Source organism: Dromiciops gliroides, chromosome 2 (assembly GCF_019393635.1).
Source record: "Dromiciops gliroides isolate mDroGli1 chromosome 2, mDroGli1.pri, whole genome shotgun sequence".
In the NCBI taxonomy this organism is placed as follows: Eukaryota; Metazoa; Chordata; class Mammalia; order Microbiotheria; family Microbiotheriidae; genus Dromiciops; species Dromiciops gliroides.
This window is the reverse complement of record NC_057862.1, coordinates 96,838,933-96,854,795: the sequence shown is the minus strand read 5'-3', so window position 1 is coordinate 96,854,795 and position 15,863 is coordinate 96,838,933. Positions and strand designations below refer to the sequence as shown.

At 34.8% G+C, this 15,863-nt stretch overlaps 1 protein-coding gene across 2 annotated transcripts in view; it reads left to right on the top strand.

The window, feature by feature from the left end:
- The window catches only part of ATRNL1 (attractin like 1), a 1,132,449-nt gene that overhangs the window by 225,105 nt on the left and 891,481 nt on the right, over positions 1 to 15,863 (top strand). For both annotated transcript variants that reach the window (XM_043982337.1, XM_043982338.1), the window contains exons 16-17: positions 42 to 255; positions 1,798 to 1,986. In XM_043982337.1, the coding sequence (XP_043838272.1) occupies positions 42 to 255; positions 1,798 to 1,986 (403 nt within the window). The remainder of the gene's footprint in view (positions 1 to 41; positions 256 to 1,797; positions 1,987 to 15,863) is intronic.

Below are 15,863 nucleotides of genomic sequence, written 5' to 3'. Positions count from 1 at the left end.
TGAAATGTTTTGTATTGTTTCTCTTTCTTATGGTTCTGCAGAAAGTATCTCCTTGGGTCGGATTACGCAAGATCAATATATCCTATTGGGGATGGGAAGACATGTCTCCTTTCACAAATACAACCCTACAATGGCTTCCTGGTGAACCAAATGACTCTGGATTCTGTGCATATCTAGAAAGAGCTGAGGTAGCAGGCCTAAAAGCTAACCCTTGCACATCTGTGGCAGATGGCCTTGTCTGTGAAAAGCCTGTTGGTAAGTAGTCCACTAAGTTAATATTTTTTTTTAAATAGGGTCCTCTAAAAAAAAAGAAAATCAGGGCCCTCTAGGGTCATCACATATTTTTGAATGTATACTGTGTAAAGAACACCTTTTATGCCATTGATTCTTTGGGATTGGCAAGATAAACATTTCCCTTTTCTTTAATTTTTATCTTAGTGCCAATAATCAGGTAAGATAAAATCAGCATATAATCATTTAACTTAAAAACATTTTAAAAAATAAGGTTGACTGCATATAATTAGTTCACCTGGATGTTATAGTTAGCAGCAGTCCATAATGGTTCTTCACTGAACTTGTCATAACTTTACTGAAAATATTAATTTGTCATTTTCTTATTTTTAATTTAAGCTTAGTTGAAATCACCATCTTACCCGAATTCCTCAATATGACATGGAGGAGACCTTAGACTCTTGAAGTCTATGCTATGACAGTGAAGCTTAAGCTATGACAAGTCTCAGTACCCTAGATGAATTTCAGTGATGGGCTATCTATCTTTTTTCTTAGAACTTGTCTTTCAAAATTTTCAAAGGTTCATTCTCAGGTTTTCTTCAGCATGATGATTTTTTAGGACATAGTCTATCATGAATTCTATCTAATAGTGTATAAAGTAGTTGTGATCCAAATCGGTTAGGAGAATACTTCAGCCAGTGAAATAATAGATAACGAAATATTGATTGATTTAAGAATTTAAATTATGAGTAAATCACTAAAATTATTTACACTATATTATAACACTTTTGCGATATGTAGAACAGTTGGTTTTGTTTGAATTCATCAGAAAATATTTAGAGGGAGAAAAACTTGGCTTTAATGCTCACTAGAGAATTAAGACTTATTTAGAATTTCCTTGTACATGTATCAGTTTTACAATAAAAAAGAAACTACATATTTTGCCTAATTCTTTGAAGCTTCACTTAAATGAAAATGTAGAATGTTTATTTTAATTACAATTTGGAAATTCAAATCATGCTTTCCTTGTAACATTTTATTGTATTTATATCTGCTATTATATATTAACATCTCCATCTCTCTCTCTCTCTCTCTCTCTCTCTCTCTCTGTGGTATGAGCATGTGGTTCACATTTAAGGAAAAATCAATGCTCTAAATAATTATTATTGTCTATGTACTGTTTAGCTTAAATGCCATTGAACTAGAAGGCCATTGATTTGTGACTAATTATGGGGTTTTAAATCATACTTTGTGAAAAATGTCTATAAAGAATTACAATTTCCCTAAAAAATTTAAATTCAGTATTAATGAAAGTGTTACAATCAGTTTTGAACATCCTCTTTATTTTCAGTTGCCTTATGATATGATTTTGGACTTCACTACAAATGAAGTACAGCCATTTAAAAATATGACCTTTTCATGCTTGAAATTTAGTTAAAATATTTAGAAAAAGGACTAACATTCTTTAAAAATCAAAATGAGAACAAAGAATGTATTTGTATTTATTGATGTGTTCCATAGAGTAGGTACTTAATAATTTTTTTTGTTGTTGCTGATTTATTTCAGTTAGTCCAAACCAAAATGCAAGGCCTTGTAAAAAGCCATGTTCATTAAGGACAACGTGTTCTAACTGCACAAGCAATGGCATGGAATGTATGTGGTGCAGCAGCACAAAACGATGTGTTGACTCAAATGCCTACATAATCTCTTTTCCATATGGGCAATGCCTGGAATGGCAAACTGCCACTTGTTCCCGTAAGTACTTCAGTAGCCTAAAAGTTCTCTATTAATTAAAAATGGCATGAAATTTTGAACCTGGCAGAAACATAACTATGTGAAGAGAAGTTTCAAAAAAGAAGAAAAAAAGACAATTGTTTTGAGTCCCATTAATGTCTGTAGTACTTAATTGTGTGCTGCATTTTTCAATTTAGAAAACAATTATATTGTGATTAGTGTATGATTACAAAATAAAGGATATTTAGAGTCAAATGAATACTGATTGACTCATGTTTATATAGCACTTTAAAGTTTCCAAAGTTATTTTAGACAATAACCCCCTAAGATAGGTATGGTAGTCATTATTGTTATCTTCCTATTTCAGATAAGGATATTGAGAATAAGCAAATTAAAGTAATAGAATCCTTTCTCCATGTTTATTTAAATCTGTATGGTTAATCCTTTTTGCTAGTGCTAATTAATTTTAAAAACTATAAATAAATAAAGACTCAATTATTTTTAAAAATTTCCACAATATCCATCAATAATCCACAAATATTTAAGTACCTACTATGTGCTACTCACTTGGGTTACAAAGACAAGAAAGAAAGAAAAGAAGTAAAAAGGAAGCAAGGAAGGAAGGAAAGAGGGAAGGAAGGAAGGAACTGACTGTCCTCAAGGAGCTTACACTTTATTGTGAAATAGATAATAAATAGATAAATATAAGTTATTGGGAGCAGTCACTAACAGTTGGAGGTAGTAGGAATGGACTTGTATAGAAAATGCTACTTGAGCTTCATTATAGAAGAAACTAGGGATTTTTCTTGGTGGAGGAAATGAAGGATTGAATTTCTTCTGTGGGAACTTTCTTGCAAAATTATGGGGACAGGAGATAGACTTTTGTTTTTGAGGGACATCATGAGGGTTTGTTTGGATGGAATGTAGAGTGTGCAAAGGGTAGTAATACCTGGAAAGACAGGATGGAATTGGGTCTGAAGTTTTAATCAATTAATCAATGAGGAGGCACTTACTATGTGCCAGTCATTATTCTAAGCTATCTAGATACAAAGAAAGGCAAAAATACACCTTCCTTTGAAGGAAGTTGAATCCTTTTGGGGAGAAAAGGAAATAATTAGATCCATACAAAGAATATACAGTCATCCCTTCTACATCACAACTTTTCCTATAATAATGAACAAAAATAATGAAATCAGTTTTTCAGTGGTAGAATAATGAACAAGTAGTGAGAAGATGAATTGAGTGTTGGCGAAATGTATTTACATAAATACTGAGTTCAATTTGTCTGTGCTTTTTTCAAAGTTATCATTCTATAAGTATTTTTTTAAAGGGAGAAGATATTTGGCACACTTTCATTCTACATTTTTGCCTTTTTTGCTCAACGGTTATGGAAAACACATAATTTCTAATGCAGTTATTTTATTTCAAAATAAATTATTTCTTAGGAAAAATTCAAACTTTAAGTGAATAGTGTAAATGTTTTTCATCTTTAAGATCAAGTTGTGAGATCTGTTTCAATTTAGGTCAAAAATATTTTTTTCCAACACAAGGAACAATGGGAATTTATATTGGGAATATAAAGAAAATATAATGGGAATTTATATTGGGAATATAAAGAAAATGAAACAATTCTTGCCTTTGATTAATTTATATTTTACTTTGGTATTATAACATGTTCAGAGATAATTAAATACAAGTGACTTTGAGGTAGGAGTACTAACAAATAGATGCAGGGGTGAGGAAGAGAATTTAGGAATTATGCATCACATTCATATGGTGTGCTAAAGTCTGCAAAGCATTTTCCTTATAACTCAGTGACATGTAGGTAGAAGTATTATTCTCCCTATTTAACAGGTGAAGAAAATGAGATTCTGAGAAGGTGATTAACTTGTCCGTGGTCATAAAGTTAATAGGTGTGCTTTGCCTCAGAGTAGAATCATCTTTAGAGGGCCAAGACAAGAGGTGTAGAGATGCAGCAGACTGGCAAGTGTCAGAAGGAAAAATATAATTTCATTGTATTGTAATCAGTAAAAAGTGTGCTTAATATGGCTACTTTTATGCATTTGTGGGATTGTATGCCCTGATACATGGTCAATTTTTGTAAATGTGCCATGCTGTTCTGGGAAATAGTTCTGCTTCATTCTATTCTCATTCAGGAATTGCCAGAGATCTATCATGTGTAAGCTTTGTTTTTGTGAGGCAATTGGGGTTAAGTGACTTGCCCAGAGTCACACAGCTAGTAAGTGTCAAGTGTCTGAGGCTGAATTTGAACTCAGTTCCTCCTGAATCCAGGCCCAGTGCTCTATCCACTGTGCCACCTAGCTGCTCCTATTTGTAAGCTTTTAGAAGTTCTTTTGGTTACCTTCTTTTTGTTTTATTACCTTCTTTCTTCTCTATTTTTTGTTAAAATTTTCTATATCTGAAATGGGTACACTGAGATCCCCAACACTTAGAGTTTTAATCTTTATTTCTCCCTTTAGCTCATTTTGGACAAGTAGTTGGAATAGTCGATAGAATACTGGGCCTGGAGTAAAGAAGACCTCACTTCAAAGCCAGCCTCCTACTAGGTGTGTGGCCCTGGGCCTGTTTCTTCCTCATATTTAAAATGAGCTAGAGAAGGAAATGGGAAACCACTCCAGTATTTTTGCCAAGAAAACCACAAATGGGGATATAAAGTCACATATGACTGAAAAACAAAAATAACTTTTTTAGATTTTTCTTTAAATACTTAGTTGCTATGCCTTTCAATGCATATATGTTAAATATTGATATTCCTTTATGTGGTAATTTTGAGCATGATAGATTTTGTCTTTTTGCCCTTTTAAATCAAGTCTATTTTTGTTGTTGTTTTGTTTGAGATCAGGATTTCTGTTCTTTTTTTTTAGTTCAACAGAAGATAATATATTTTGCTCCCAAACTCTTATTTTAGCTCTGTGAAGCTTTTTGTTTCCTTTTCATACAAATTTTTTATATTTTTTCAAATTACATGTAGAAACAATTTTAAACTTTCATTTTTCAAAATTTTGAGTTTCAAATTACTTTCCTCTCTAACCTCCTTTCTTCCTGAGATAGCAAACAATTAGATAGAGATTCTGCATTTGCAGTGATACAAAACTTATTTCCATATTGGCCATGCTATAAAAGAAAACAGAAATTTCACCCCCCCCCAAGAATTTTTTTTTAAAGTATGCTTTTTGTGGATAGAAAGTGTCATGGAAACAATGAATATAAGCTTGGATAGATTTTGGGAGATAGTGAAGGACAGAAGGTCCTGGTGTACTATGATCCATAGGGTCCTGAAAGAGCTGGACATGACTGAATGAACAGCAACAATGGCTAATTAATTTTAATGTAAATGTTTTAAATAACTTTTTTTAAAAAATAAGTTTTAACAATATACGACCCCCTCCAAAATCTTTAAACAAGTTAAATTTATATTAAGAATGAAGAAATGGTTCAAATTTAGGGAAATAACAACATAAATTATATCAAAATATGTTAAATGATTATATCAATTTACAGTGAAAATTCTAATTATTTTTTTCTGTTAAAATTCCTATGAATCCAAGGCATAAAATGGTCATTTCAATATGATAAAATATAATATCTGAAATCAATAGAAAATACATAAGATGGGGGGCAGCTAGGTGGCGCAGTGGATAAAGCACCAGGCCGGGATTCAGGAGGACCTGAGTTCAAATTCGGCCTCAGACACTTGACACTTACTAGTTGTGTGACCCTGGGCAAGTTATTTAACCCTCAATGCACCACCAGAAAAGAAAAAGTATGCTTCAGTCTTCATTCAGATTCTATCAGTTGTTTTTCTGGAGGTATATAGCATTTTTTCATTCTAAAAATGTCAGAATTGTCTTGGATAATTGTATTGCTGAGAATATTTAAGTCATTCACCATTGTTCCTCATACAGTATTGCTGTTACTATGTATAATGTTCTCCTGGTTCTGCTCATTTCACTTTGCATCAATTGATATAACTTTCTGGGTTTTTCTGATGCATCCTCATCATTTCTGTATGATTATTTCCCCCTTGAAACCTATTCTTTTTTTTTTTTGATTTACCAATTTTAATCTAATACACTATTGTCCTCCTAGTCCATAAATTCTCAGCTTTCATGTTATCCTTTATTCTTTTCTCTCCCTCACCTGAACATATCCAGGTAGTTGAGAAATTTTGACATTTTATCCTCTGCAACATTTTTCCATCCTTCTGCATTTTACTACTCACAAAACTGCCACCTTCATGGCCCTCATCACCTCTTTTGCAGACCACTTCAATTTCTTCCTCCTTGTTCTCCCTTTCTTAAATTCCTCTGCCCCATGTAATCCATTTTCCATCCAGCTACTGAAGTAATTTTTCCTAAGTATAGATATGACCTTTTTGCTCCCCTTCTCAGTAAACTCTAAAGGCCCTCTATTGCCTCTTGGCCAGACATCTCTATTTGAATGAATGAAGAAGTATTAAGTACTTACAATGTATGAAGCATTGTGCTAAGTACTGAGGATATAAAGAATTAATCTAGACTTTCCTTTCACAACCTGGTCCCATTTTACTTTTCCAATCTCTTGATATCTTACTGCATTATACCCTTCCTTCACTCTGCTGTTCAGCTAATCATATCTTTGTGATTTCACCTATGCTTTTCCTAGAATAACACCTTCCTTACCTCTGCTCCTAGAATATCTTGCCTTCAGCACTGAGCTTAAGTCCTATCTTCTAAATAAAACATTGCCTTATATCCTCAAATGCTGGTTTTCTCCCTCTCTAAACTATATTACATTAATTCTTAATATCGTTGTGTATATATTGTCCTCTAATAAAATGAACCCCTGAGTGCAGGGGTTATATCATTCTTTTCTTCATATTCCTAGCACCCAGTATAATGCATGGGTCCTAGTGTCTACTTAATACATATTTGTGGGTTGATTGCTTGATTGCACTGGTAAAAGGGATATTTGCACTAATGAGATAATAGCTCCATTGAAATATTGAAGTATAGCACCATGCAGTTTAGAAATCAGTAGGCTATGTTGATGACAGATGACATTACCTATTACTCATTGTTTGGCCTATGCCAAATTATTGTATTATGCCTTCTTACAAGTAAAGAGACCCTACATAACAAGGAAAAGTATATCAAATAATTAGGTAGCTAGACAATTAGTTTTAATTATTATAATTACAGCTTCCTAGGAACTTGCTTTCTAGGTTCAAAGGTAGCAGAAATTTATCTCATATATATATATATATATATATATATATTTTTTTTTTTTAGTGAGGCAATTGGGGTTAAGTGACTTGCCCAGGGTCACACAGCTAGTTAAGTGTCTGAGGCCGGATTTGAACTCAGGTACTCCTGACTCCAGGGCCGGTGCTCTATCCACTGTGCCATCTAGCTGCCCCTCATATATATTTTTAATTTTTGTTTTTTGGACTGGACTTGTGATTTCATGCATGTGAGAAATTCTTGATAGATAACCTTCCTTTACTGATGCAAATTAGGAGTTAATCTATAATATTATTTTAGAGAATTGCCTGGGGCTATTGAGAAGTTACCTTAGTTGTACAAGCCCACACAGCTAGCATGTGTCAGAAACAGGACTTGAATGTAGGGATTCTTGATTCCAAACCTGCCCCTCTATTCCCTATTCCATGCTATCTCTCTACCTCAGAAATTCTAGATCAAATACTAAAAGTCCTGACATAACTTTTAAAAAAATGTGGTATTGGGGCAGCTAGGTGGTACAGTGGATAGAGCACTGGCCCTGGATTCAGGAGGACTTGAGTTCAAATCTGGCATCAAATCCTTGACACTTATGAGCTGTGTGACCTTGGGCAAGTCACTTAACCCCAATTGCCTCACAAAAAACCCAAAAAATGCAGTATTGCTAGAAACCTTGACCTAACAGATTTAATGCACACATGCAAACATATATACATACATACATACACAAAAATACATATATATATATATATATATATATCCCTATCTCAATCTCTATCTCCTTCATAATTGTGTTATAGTTATGGGGGCTATTCCTAAAGATTTAATGCAAATAAACAATAGTTATAATAAACAATTTATCTAAAATGGAAGATTAAAATATTTAAAATCTATGTGACTTTATACTACTTTACTTTGTTGTAAAATTAACATTGATCATAAGGAGATGATAGCATGCTTCATATATATAGCACATGAAAGTACAAAACTGCTATCATAAATTAGACACAAAACTAATATAATGGAATGAGGCCTAAGTTATTCTTTAATAAATGCTTAATGTTTGCTATTCAAAGCTATTTGCTCATGAAGAAGATAATAAACATTAATTAAATATTTAGTGAACAATAATGAACACGTCTGGCTACCCCTGTTCTCTGGCATGACATTCTCTCTTAGATTTAACTCCTTTCTTATTCTAACTCTGTAGCCACTTCTGGTATCATAGCAGTTTCTCATTTATTGGCCAGGTTGTTCTGTACAATAAAACACCCTCGGGTGAAGGATATTGGGTACTTTCCCTTATTTCTAGTCACTGAGTATAATTACTTATTGCTTCTCTAACTCATGACTTCATTGTTCATAATTGGATACCGTTAGGGTGGATCTTAAAGACTCACCCTATTTTTTTTTACCAATATTACAAATAAAAAATACAAAAGAAATCTTGTATTCCACAAATTACAAAATTAAAATATAGATACCAAAATATATTTTTTACAAAGTTCATGGACCCCAAGTTAAGACTCTATGCACCAGAGACTAAGATAAGCATAAGACTAATAGACTCCACATGCACGTTTTCCATTTTGTGTGCTTAAATTACCAAATAAAGTGATAGAGGCAGAAAAAAAGTGAGTTCTTGGTCTTGATTAGGCATGGCAGAATCAGTGAAGTGGTAATTGGGAAGTCATGAAAAATATGTAGAAGTTGTAGTAGATTTAATTGATGCACACTGCTTTACACACAGGTGCTCAGTAAATATTAATTTGTTATTTAGAATTGGGTTAGTCTTTTTTTAGTTTGTTCTAAAAATACAGTGTTTCTAAAAATGGTTTATTGCTCTCATTACTCCCATCTTTATGGACTCCATGGGGGAAAGAAGGCTAAATCTTTTATGCAGGAAAAGCTATTGTTATTAAGGTTAAAGGATCATATAATTGACTATTTAAGGAAGAAACAAGAAAAAATATAGTTTAGCATGGGGAAGTATGCCAGACCAGGCAGCTAGGTTTCTTAGAGGGGGAAAATATAAATTGAGATAAAAATAGTGGCTGTAGTTATTTGAACTTTTAAAAAAATCTTGCTTCAGAGTTATAGAAATGGTACATATAAAAAGTATGTCAGTTCAAGAAAGATTTAAATAAGTCAATATTTAAGAGAACCATAAGTTATGATACTAGTTTTAGGTTCTTTTTTTGTTTTTTGAGGTATGGGTAAATTTGTATTTAGTCCTCTTGCTTGGGAAGATATAAAAGTAACATTATTCATGTAGACAGTCTATCACATTTTTGTTAATTTTTTTTTTTTTTTAGTGAGGCAATTGGGGTTATGTGACTTGCCCAGGGTCACACAGCTAGTAAGTGTGTGTTAAGTGTCTGAGGCCGGATTTGAACTCCAGTACTCCTGACTCCAGGGCCGGTGCTCTATCCACTGTGCCACCTAGCTGCCCCTTTGTTAATTTTTTAAAGGAGGTTTTGGAATTAATATGCATTTTCAGCTATAGTTAGGTAACATTTTCTTATATGAGCTATAAAGGTAGCGTCTAATGCAAGTAGCACAATATTTGGAGTTGGACGACTTAGATTCAAATCCTGGCTGCATTACTTCTTAGCTTTCTGACATTTGGCTAACCTAACACCAGTTAAATTTAACCCAACAGGAGTTAAATCCTGTTTCCTTATGTCTAAAATCTATGGCTGCTCAATAGTCTTAACTTTTTTGGTGCCATGGACCCCTTTGATAGTCCGATAAAATCTACTGTACCCTTCTCACAATAACGTATTTTAAAAAATTTATAAAATTAACTACGTAAAATTTCAAAGGAAGCCAATTATATTGAAATACAGTTATCAAAACATAAAATACTCCACAAAAAACAAGTTTATAGATTTCAGAATGATAATACTCATCATGTGATCATTTGAGTTCTCAGATCTGATATTTTTAGCTTTTTATTGATTTTTAATATTTCATTCTTGCATTCATAAAAAAATTATTTATTGAGTGATTATTTGTCCATAGTCCTTTGCCAAAAGGTAGGAAAATTGTGGTTTACAAAAATGATGACATATTCATATTGTGCTTTAAAGTCCTTTGGGATTGTCTTGGGTTGTTGTACTGTTGACAATAGTGATCATTCACAGTTCTTCATCAAACATTATTGCTGTCTCTGTGCACAATGTTCTCTTGGGTCTGCTCACTTCACTATATATCATTTCATACATGTCTTTCCAGGCCTTTCTGAAGTCATCCTGCTTGTCATTTCTTATAGAACAGTGATATTTCATCACCATTATATACCACAGTTTGTTTAGCCATTCCCCAATTGATGGGCATTCCTTTGATTTCCAAAGAATTTGTTATTGAATATGGATCTGATTGAATTTTGGCAAGGAGGAAAAATGATCATAACAAATATTAAGAAAGACAAACTCAGAGGGGAACTTCTGGAAAGATGAACTAAAAGTATTTAGTTGTATTTATTTTTACCTTTTAGAAGCTGATTTTTTAAAAAAGTAAGATTAAGTTTTTACTCTTATGTTAAAATTCTAGTAGAGAGCTAATTTTATAGTGTGGCTGATTATGTAATATCCCATGTGCAGATTAACACTCTATAAAATGGTTAGTACCCAAATCATTTGGAAGATTGTAGAAATTTGTGAATTAATATTTTTTCCAAAGTGCTTCCAGGGATTCATGATATATCAAATTGTTATTCATCAGTGTTCCAAGTGCAATATTTTGTTTGTTGAAACTATGTATTTAGTTAAAATGAAAAAAATAAGTTAAAATGCTGATAAAACATTTGTTGAAGTGAAATGAGTTGTGATATCAAAAAGGTAAGATGCCTGAGGAGCATCTTGTGTCCCTGTTTAGCTATAGGGAATATAACAAGCTAGAAAAAGAGCATTTACAACTGGGGATGTCTGCAGATATCATGTGTGGTCACAGACTCAATTGCACAACTTCAGAAATTAATTCCAAAACTACAGTCAATATAATAACCAAGAATCAAACATTTCCAATATTTTAACAGAAGGCCATGTAAAAGTAGCCCTGTATATACATAATTTTGCAGTATGGTTAAATTTTCTGGACTATAAGCCCTCTGTCTATTAAGGGATACTAACATTATAATTTATTATAAGAAGAATTCTGTGTTTCCTATTGATATTCTTTATAAATTAATTGTCCCCAAAATATAATATTTGCCTTTTTGAGAAGATATAGTTGGAGGAGGTAGTTCTGTGATTTGTAGACTTTCTCATTCTTTTCGAATTATCTGTTTGTAGATATTGTTATTTTATCAGTTTGGTTATTTTAGGAGAAATAAAATATTAGATTTTTATAAAAAAATATTCATTTAAAATCATTTAGGAGGACAGAATCTAGGATTCAGACTTTTGTCATGGCATTCTAGATTATAATTTAAAAGAGAATAATGTCAAAGTCTTTATTTTTTTAAGTTAATAGTTGAATACTTTGATACTAATGAGTAAGATTTTAGTACTAAGTGAGAGTCTACTTAGTAATATATTCAAGGAAGTGAAGTGCAAAGCTATTGAAATGCAACCATATTCAGTTTTAGCCTTTAAATTTTTTAGATCAGGCATATGAGGTATAATTCACTTGAAGTTTTAAGAAGTCAAATTATTTGTAAGTGCATTTTTGTAACTGAAGGTACTTATATAAATGAGTGTCCTGCATAGCATTTGTATTTTATGGATCTCTGATTTCAATGAAGTGGATCCTTCCTCCACCAATGCTGATTACAACCCTGTTGTGACTCTTTAGGTAGCCTTTGTGATTTTCTATGACCAGAAACATATTTTAGAGTTCTTAATTAGAGGCATGGGGACTTGTGCTATCCAGCCTGAAAATTGGAGGGAATTCCAAGAGACAATTCAAGAAGAAAATTATCTCCCCTCCCCAGCCATTTTTATGTCAAATTATGTAAAAGTGCTAAGGGGTATGTGTACCTACATCCACTCAACCCATGAGATGTTAGGATAATAAATTCAGCCTTTATCAGTCAACCCCAGTCAGAAATGTGAAAGTATTTTCATAATAGTTCTTTAAGATGGCATGAAAAGCCAAGAGGCAAACTTAAAAGCATTATTCAATGTTTATGAAAGAAAAGAAAAGGAAGAAGAGAAATCTTAAGTTGAAGGGCCAAGCCACCACCCTTGCTCCTGCACAGGCAGAAATTCATCAGTCAAGCAAATGTTTTTACTGTCACAGTAAGGGCCACATTTCCTGGCAATCTGGCAAGAAAAAATGGGACTTCAGGAGTAAAAATAATAGTTGGCCTAGAAATACCCAGGGAAATTTCGTTGCATTAAGGTGCAGGCAAGGGGTAGGAGCTGTGGATTTTGGAGAGCTCTCTTTTATGTTCCCTGATCCTGATGTCCTTGCTCCAGTCATCTCAGTCTATGCCTCTCCTTGTGTTGTTGAACCCCATGTCACCCATAAAGTTGAAAACAATTTGATTGATAACTAGTTATTAGAGCTTCTAATTAATTTTTGTCCTTTTTTGCAGGGCAATGAGGGTTAAGTAACTTGCCCAGGGTCACACAGCTAGTAAGTGCAAAGTGTCTTAGGCTGCATTTGAACTCAGGTCCTCCTGAATCCAGGGCCAGTGCTTTATCCACTGCACCACCTAGCTGTCCTCTAATTTTTTTTTTTAAGTGAGGCAATTGGGGTTAAGTGACTTGCCCAGGGTCACACAGCTAGTAAGTATTAAGTGTCTGAGGCTGGATTTGAACTCCGGTACTCCTGACTCCAGGGCCGGTGCTCTATCCACTGCGCCACCTAGCTGCCCCCTCTAATTAATTTTTAATGAGTAAACCAGATGGTATGTGTACCTGGCTTGGGTCTCTGAATGTTGTTCTGAAGGTCTCAGGAAAGTCTCATAGTGTTCCAAATATTGTCTCTTCACATGGTATTCATTGGTATCTTTGTGTTGAACTCCTTCGGAGGCTCAAATCATGCTCAAATCCCCTGCAAATCTGTTGGGGTGAGATCTCTATAAACTTGGGGCTACCATTTCCTGTTTTCCCAATAATATTCCATTTTTGCAGTTGTCTGAGCATTTCCTCTCTTTGTTCCCTGTCCTGATTTAGAATATCCAAGAGGTAGTGGGGATATGTTTAGCATCCCTTCTGACATGTCCAGCTCTCTGTGGGCCTATTCATCTTCAGACATGGGGATTCCTAAAATCTGCCATCCCAATTACCATCAAATATAGGGAAAGCTCTTTGCCATCTATGTCTCAATACCTCTTACCCAGAGAGGCCATTGCAAATGCTTCACCCATCATTGACTCTTGCACATTGCCTTGCAATATACCACTCATCCCTGTTAAGAGCCCTAAGATAGGTCCAGATGGCAAACCTATTTATCATTTGTAAAATATTTGCATGCTGTTAATGTTTATTATATACTCAGGCACCCAGTTGTGTCTGACCCTGAAACCATATTTCCTTAATTCCCTGTGAGTCAATCTTTTTTATTCTGATAGATCTTTGCTCAGCTTTTGTTTTTCAGCAATCCAATTCACCTAGATACTCACTACCTATTTGCCTTCACCTGGAAGATCACACAACAGGCATGGACTTGTTTAGCTCAAGGGAAGGTAGAAAGCCCTACCCTGTTTTCCCAAATCCTATAGCAAAATTTAGGTTCCATAACTTTCAGGGACTCATCATATACACTGATGACCTCTTACTGACAGCACTTAATGTTGAAGTATGTGAAGATGATAGCTGTCACCTTCTTCAACTCCATCAGAGAGGCCACAAAAATTCAGTGGTATCTCCCTCAGGTAGAGGATCTTAGTTTCATTTTATTTACTGGTACCCTCCTTGGTTTTCCTTAAGTTTATGCAGTCCTTACATGAAGTGTCTTTTCCCACAAACAAAAGCCAACATTGGAGCAGCTGGAGATTGGCGATGGTAGGTCTTATCTTTTAATGAGACCATTAAACTCCTTATTTCTTTGATTAAAGATTCTGTTCCAGAATCTTTGCAGCTTGACCAGTAATACCTCTTTGCTCTTATGGATCTCAAAAAGGCCTTGTTCTTGGCCCCTGTATCGAGATTCCCATATTATAGAAATCCCTTCACTTTGATACATGAATGAAGGGAAGGGTTGTTTCTGGTGTCCTGACCCAAATATTTGGGCCTGTTTCTTGTCCAGTAGCTTATTATTCTGCTCAGCTTGATGTTGTGGCTGTTGTGGCTCTCTGCCCTACATATGGGCTGTGATTGCCTCTACCTTTTTGGTAGAGAACGTTTGTAATCTGTTTTTGCATACCTCATTGATAGTGTAGTGTTTCCATAAGGTTAAGATCTTCTTGCTTCACCAGCGAACTCAGGCCTTTGCTAACCAGACACCTGCCAAATATGAAGTGATATTCCTGCATAAATAAAATGTCACTCTCAATTTATGTGCTATCCTCAATCCTGCCTCATTGCTTCTTGATTTACTAGTCTCAGGGGAGCCATTGAATGACTGTACCTCTGTGGTGGACATGGCTGAAGAACCTTGTAATAACCTCTCTAACACCTTCTTGAAAAATCCCGGTTATGTTTTTTGTACTGATGGGTTTTCTTTTATGAGAGATGGTCTTTGTTACACTGGTGCTGCTATGGTTCTTAACCAAGAAACTATTTGGGTGCTTTCTCTGTCCTCTAACCTTAGTGTGCACACTACTAACTTGTGGGCCTTACCCAGGCATGTCACCTTGCCAATGGTAAAAGTGCCGTAATCTATATCAACTGACTGGCAATGCGCATTTGATGTCTGTCACACAGTTGAGATGCTTTGGCTGCAAGGTTGTTTTTTTTTCTTTGACCTTTGCTGGTAAGGTCCTTGCAAATGCAGAATTTATTAGAGATCTCTTATCTGCCTCAAGGTTTCCTGATGTCCTAGCCATTGTCCAATGCCTTTCTCACACCAATGGAACCAATCTTGTTTCATGAGGGAGCAGTTATACTGCTGCCCCCATAGGACTTGTTGTACTAGAAGGACCTGTACATGTTTTCCCTTTCTCCTCTTCTACCTTTTTTTAGTGAGGCAATTGGGGTTAAGTGACTTGCCCAGGGTCACACAGCTAGTAAGTGTTAAGTGTCTAAGGCCAGATTTGAACTCAGGTCCTCCTGACTTCAGGGCTGGTGCTCTATCCACTGCGCCAAATAGCTGCCCCTCTCCTCTTCTGATGAAGATGACCTCTCATCTATAATGTCTGAAACTACAAAATGGCAATGTTTTCAGGATAAACAGGTTGCTGGGTGACTATGGAAGGCAAACTGCTCCTCTCCTGGAGCTATCACCAGGTATGTCTATCTGTATGGCCATTTTTGTACACAAGGTATAGCTGTCCATGTGTGAAGTTTCTGTCCAACTTGCTGAGTATTTAATCAGCATGCCTCTGCATCATTGCCTATAGTGGATACCTCCTAGTTCACATCCCTTTGAGCATGTACAGACTGATTTTATTTGTATACCCACATTTGGCCATTTTAAAATCTGCCCAGTTATTGTTGACTAACTCACTCAATGGGTAGAGATTTTGCTGGCTCTTGGACTATAGCTGGATTTGTTATAAAGGTTCTCCTGAAAGATATTGTTCCCTGCTTTGGCCCTCCAGTCTGC